The sequence below is a fragment of the Austrofundulus limnaeus genome, unplaced genomic scaffold, assembly GCF_001266775.1.
Source record: "Austrofundulus limnaeus strain Quisiro unplaced genomic scaffold, Austrofundulus_limnaeus-1.0 Scaffold47, whole genome shotgun sequence".
Classification (NCBI taxonomy): domain Eukaryota; kingdom Metazoa; phylum Chordata; class Actinopteri; order Cyprinodontiformes; family Rivulidae; genus Austrofundulus; species Austrofundulus limnaeus.
In genome coordinates, this window is record NW_013952449.1 from 1,991,192 (window position 1) to 1,997,597 (window position 6,406).

A 6,406-nucleotide genomic window follows, 5' to 3' on the forward strand; every position below is an offset into this window, starting at 1 on the left:
GATAGAGCGGCAGCCAATCAAGGTGAAACAGGTGAAACAGGTGAGGAAACTCAATTTGCCACACCATTATATTTCATCTCAAGTTTTAGCTGAGTGGCCAACAATTTGGAAAGTTTCCAGGAACTGCTTTAAAATGTTAACAAGTGATAAAAGGTAATTACAAGCATGGTGTGTTTGAGGTCCAAAAACACTTGTAAGCTTTTGCTAATTAGGAGATTTTAAAGGATCAGAAAAACAGTATATTTCAGATTTTTTTAAAGTGAGGTTCTATGGAAAGGTTATGAATGATTCTTATCTTGTAGGTAGTTCTTTGAACAACTTTAGGTGAATTATTTTTATTTGAGGGAGTTTAATTCTGATAGGATTAAAGAGTTCATGTGAATGCTACGTTATAAATCTGTAGAACACTGTCAGTTAACCATACATGGTTGCTGCTGTGGCTGGGTGTTTACTTCGCTGTGGGTATACAGGTAAATTCCAGAAATATACCAGGTGAGTACCAGGTAAGTAATGTATCTTATTATGTACGATGACAAATTTATTTTTGAGGGAATCTTGACATGTTTCTGTAATCATCTCTTCTAAAGTGATGTATTAACATTGTCCTCTCACCAATGTTTAAATGCTTTTTTAATGTGTTTTATATGTACCTTGGCGGGCTTCTTCAGCAAAATATTTCTTTAGCAGAAATATTTAAAGATATGATGTTTCTGATAGATTATTCGTTTTTAAACAATACAGTGAGCTCCCAGCTAATAAATATATTGGCATATTTATACACAAATGCTGTCAAAAATGTATTATTCTGTTTGGGAAGCTGATGGCAACATGTAGAGTGCAGCATACAGTTAGGTCCATACATATTTGGACAGAGACAACATTTTTCTAATTTTGGTTCTAGGCATTGCCGCAATTAATTTTAAACAAAACAATTTAGATGCAGTTGAAGTTCAGACTTTCAGCTTTAATTCAGTGGGTTGAACAAAATGATTGCATAAAAATGTGAGGAACTAAGGCATCTTTTAAATACCATCCCTTCATTTCAGAGGCTCTAAAGTAAGTGGCTAAGTTCAACAGGCAGAAGCTCACAGTATGGCAGGCAGATATTGCATTTATTTGGCTTCACCTCTCTTACATTCCACTCATCGGAAATTGTTTTGTGACTAAATTAGACATATTAGGTATTTAGGATAAATAGTCAAATGTATTTTTGTTGTTGTTTTATTTATTTTTAAAAAGGTTTTTGAAGATGTTTTTGATAATACAATTGACTGACAGTGACTCAGTCTGCATGTTTGCATCTGCTAAATAAAATGTCTTATACATCTGTAACCATGTTAATATTTTTGTAGTGCAAATACAGTACATGTTTTTCATTTATTTTTTCAAATTTTGAACATTATTGTTTCGGGCAGGTAACCTTTCATGTCATGCAGGTAACAATTTTCATCACCTGCCCAAAAGGGCAGGTAAAAGAAAAATCTTGTTGAACCCTGAATTGTATAGTTTTAAATTAGGCTTTTATTATGCACTGTGACTGTTGTGTGTTTTGACTGTGACTGTACAGCACTTTGGTCCTATGGTTTAAATGCTTTATGAATGAAGCTGGTTTGGTATGGTATGTAATAAAACCAGTTCATTTTTGAGTGAAATGTCTGCTAAACCTGAAGTATATTTAATTAATTTGACATTTTTTCTGCTCCTTACAGTTTCTTAAAGCTAATTTCAGATTTTATTGCTCTGTTCAGTCTCCATCTGCTCATTTTGGATACGTTTTTGCTCTACACTCTCAGAGCCAAAAACCCAACCAGATCAGGAGCCATAGTAAAAGGTCTTAAAATTCAGTCTTCCAAATAAAACATACTTATTTACCCAAATTAGGTATTAATGTTGACAGAACAAGTTTTCTATGTTTTATGTGAGAAATGTCTCCTTTATTTCTATGGATACATTTGAAAGCAGAAAGACAAATACTGTATGATCCCACACAACTGAGTGTGAAAGTCTTTGAATTTGTAGGTTTTCACTCACACAAATATCAGAACACAATCTGAAGTTACTTCATCGCACCTGAATGAAATATTACAACACTTAAAATAACACAACACTCTTACTGATTATACAACTCAGAGTTAAAACTGAGACAACTACACATCTGTCATCAGAGCATCATTACACCTATTTGTTTATTCGTATTTTTGATTTAATGTAATAAAAATATGTTGAAAGACTTTGATTTGTCTGGCTCAGTTTAAAGTTAACCCAGTTTAACGTGGTACAGCACAGAGGCTGTAGGGTTTAGGAAGGCGAGTTCCTCCCAGCTTGAACTCCAGACTGGGCTTCTCGCCTGCAGGAGAGGACACCTTAAATCTCTGAAGGATGGAGGTGAAAAACAGGAACAACTCCATTCTGGCCAGCTGTTCTCCAAGACACACGCGCTTACCTAAGGATATAAATACAAAACATAAGAAACTTTGTTCTGAGGCTGCAGTAATAATCAATTAAAGTAAGGACATGAACATTGTAAATAACAGACGTCAGCAGGTCTGTTTTAGCGAATCAAACTTTTTTTATTTGTTTTTTCTTGTTGAATCTGTGCACCAGCTGAAACTATATATTTTTGCAGACAAACATTTAATCTGCAGTGAGTTGTCACATTCATACCTTTCCCTACCTTTTTCTCTTGAAAAGGTAGGGAGAGATGTTCAAAAACTTGTAACAGCACTTTTTGATTTGACTTGACAAAAGTCTTTGGCCATTTTTAAATGTTTGTATACACAGCCAATCACATTTCAGGCTTTCTTTTTTTAAGACATTAAACTTTTAATAAAATGCCAATTGATTTCATCTTGTACAAAAACGACACTTTGGATTTAAAAATGAAAAATGCAAGATTATTGTAATATTATTATGCACATTTTCTAAAAACCAATGAAACTCAGTTTACCAGAAAATATGTAAAAAGGTCTACAAACACTCACTCTGAATGTAACATTGCTTTATAATAAGTATGATTATATAAGTGTAATAAGGGGGAACTATTTTAAAATTTTTAGTTTGCCTCAAGCAGAATGAAACAATAAAAGACAAACTAACCTGCAGAAAAAGGCATGAAGGCCTCTCTCTTCCTAAATTTACCATCCTTGTCCAGAAAGTGTTGAGGGTTGAAAGTGTGTGGGGTTTCCCACATCGTCTCATCGTGTAGAACAGAATGAAGTATCGGAAGTATCATCGTGCCCTAAGGAGAAAAAAATCAATATAAGTGGGGATTTGCACTAATTCTGAAGACTCAAGACTGCTTCAGATTGTGTCAGATTCAAGCTTTTTTTCACCTACCATCCAAAACTAAAGGAATTATGGATTTGGTCAACTGGTCTCTGAATGCAATTGACACTATTTTTTCCACACTTGGAACGAGAAGAATGTGGCTGTCTGGGTGGAATGGATGCTGCTGGACTTGTCTGATTCCTGGGGATGGAATCTTATGTGCCAGCACCACTTTCCATCGAAGACAATATATATTTATATATGGATTTATGATAACTGGATTCCTGCTGATCGGCGGAGGAGGGTTCCAGATTTATCAAAAGGTGAAAGCGACCCTGACAATGGTTCGGGCCTTTGAGGAGCTGTTGGGTGCACTTGAAGGATTCTGCCGGGCTGGTAGTACACAGACTCTCAGCTGGGGGAAATAATTTGCAAACTGGTTGTGATTCTGATGAGGATCGCAGCTCAGGAGCAAGCCTCCAGCATGTAAGGATTACATCTGGGTGACACTTCAGACGGTGAGAGGTGAGGAAAACCCCAAATTCAGCTGATTGTTTTTTCGCCACTTCAGAGATGCAGTTAAGACATTGTAAAAGCAGCAGGAAACTCAAGGCTGCTTTTTCCCAAAATAATTGGATTATCTATTTGGCTCCCAGTGCCATGGCCTTGATGGCAGTATTTATCTCAATCTCCCCAGGATGGAATGTCAACAAAGAGCTAGATTCGCTCCCACCCCCATCACCTGTGTTGGACCCGGCCCCGGAACTCAATGGCTGACAAGGAGGAAACTCTGAACTCTAGCAAATTGAGTAGAGATGATAACATCATGTGACTCTGGACTCTGGAGGGGGCCAGGGTTGGTTCCTAGTACAGACCCCCCTCCCTCAACGTCACCTGCTCCTCTGAACCCGTCCCATTTTACCTCCCCTTTATGTGTTGTTTGACCCCCAGCCCCCTCCCTTCCTTAGCTGCCTTGCACTGAAGCGAGTGTTTTTTTTGAGTGTATGATTCGGTTTCTGTGCAAACCCAGGATCAGAGCTTCTTTTTTAACTCACCTTTTGTATTGTGTGTATTCCAAGCTGCAAAAGGTAGCACACCGTTGTGCAAAAGACCTTGGACATTCATTCCCCCATATTTGTTATTTGTGTGTTTCTCCAGACGGATGTTCTAAACTGGAAATTTCGTTCTGCATTGCATCTTTGATGTTGTGTGTGAATGACAATGAATTATTCTGATATTTAGGGAAGTGGTTGATTGAAGATGGACAATGAAAATTGAGTCACCAAGAGCGAAATGGAGGCACACCTGGGTGTGAGCTGGGAATTTGATCAACAGAACTTTAAAGGAGGATCATTATTGTGATGTTGGCTTGAAATTTAGATCTTTACCAGTTAAGACTCCTCCTAGACTCCTCCATTGAATCATCACCTTATCCTGGTGTAGGAGTTTGTGCGCTTCAATGATTCTAGGAGCTAGGAGGTGACAGGCCAGACAAAGAATGATTCAACTGACTCAAATGGACACCAAATACCAAGGAACTCTGTCCCTTGCCCGGACGTGGGTTACCAGGGCCCCACTCTGGAGTCAGGCCTGAGGGAGGGGCTTGTCAGTGAGCACCTGGTGGCAGGGTCTCTACCTGAGACCTAGCCAGGCTCAGCCCGAATGAGCTACATGGGGTTGCCTTCCTATGGGCCCAAAACCTGCAGGAGGGGCCATACAAGTCAGCTGCATGATGTCATGGGCAATTGCCAAAGGTAGGGACCTTGGTGCTCAGACCCTGGCCTACCAAAGCTGGCACTTGGGACATGGAATGTCATCTCACTGGTGGGGCTGGAATCTGAGCTTGTGTGTAAGATTGAGAGTTACTAGCTAGATATACTGTAGTTTGGCTCACCTCAACGCACAGCATGGGTTCTGAACATTACTTTAGAGTTGCCCATGGTGAGAGGCACAGAGCTGGTGTGGGCCTACTTTTGGCCCCCCAACTTAGTGCCTATGTGTTGGAGTTTACCCCAGTAGATAAGAGGGTAACTTCTCTGTGCCTTCAGGTGGTGGGATGGGCTCTAACGGTCATTTGTGCTTACACACCAAACAGTTGCTCCAAGTGTCCAGCCTTCTTGGAGTCCTTAGCGGGGTTCTGGATGGTGCTCCAGCTGGGGATTCCTTTATTCTACTGGGGGACTTCAATGCCCACATGTGTAACAACAGTGTGCCCTGGAGAGGCACGATTGGGAGGAATGGTCTCTCCGATCTGAACCAAAGTGGTGTTCTGTTGTTTGACTTCTGTGCTAGTTATAGTTTGTCCATCACAAACACTATGTTTGAACATAAGTGTGTCCATAAGTGCATGTGGCACCAGGACACCCTAGGTCACAGATCTATGATTGTCTTTGTAGTCATGTCATCTGATCTGTGGTCATACATTTTGGACACTGAAGTGGCTGCCTTGACCTGTGGCTGTAATGTTATCTGTGCTCATTGCGGTGGCCATCCTTGAATTCGGTGGTGGACACCCCGGGGGAGGCTGTCAGTCTGGGGGAGTTCTATCTGGCCTTGTTGGCTGGTACGTCTCTGGAGGCAGCTGAAGAGAATTGGCAGGCCAAGTGAGCTGCCAAGTGAGCTGCAGCTCTGGCAGCCCTGCTGGTGGGAGGAGTTCGGTGAGGTCTTGGACAGAGACTCTTTATCAGCTCTGAGGAGATTCTGGCAAACCATCTGGCAGCTGAGGCAAGGTAAGTAGCACTTCACTCACACTGTGCTCAGTGAAGGTGGGGGGCTCTTGAACTCAACCAGTGATGTCATCAGGAGGTGGAAGGAATACTTTTCAAATTTTCTCAATCCTACCTGCACATCTTCTGTGGAGGAAGCAAAGCCTATAAGACTTTGGGTTGGTTTGTCGATAACTGGGCCTGAGGTAGCTGAGGTAGTTAAAAAGCTCCACGGTAGTGATGTTTGATAATGGCAATTTTCTTTCAGATACTGATACTAAGTAAAATTTGGCTGGTATCTGCGATACTGATCCGATACTGATACTTCGTGATAACACACATAATGTGTCTGGTAAATTTTAAAAAGTAGTGTTTTTTTTAAATAACTACTTTTTAAATAATACATAACATAGTAATTTATTTAATTTAAAAGT

At 40.2% G+C, this 6,406-nt stretch overlaps 1 protein-coding gene across 1 annotated transcript in view; it reads right to left on the bottom strand.

The window, feature by feature from the left end:
- Positions 1-2,190: 2,190 nt before the first annotated feature.
- LOC106517298 (cytochrome P450 2J2) overlaps positions 2,191-6,406 on the bottom strand; it is a 21,584-nt gene continuing 17,368 nt past the window's right edge. Inside the window, exons 8-9 of the mRNA XM_014008060.1 lie at positions 3,097-3,238; positions 2,191-2,443 (exon numbers count right to left, since the gene is read on the bottom strand). Of these exons, the coding sequence (XP_013863514.1) occupies positions 2,268-2,443; positions 3,097-3,238 (318 nt within the window). The 3' untranslated portion in view covers positions 2,191-2,267. The remainder of the gene's footprint in view (positions 2,444-3,096; positions 3,239-6,406) is intronic.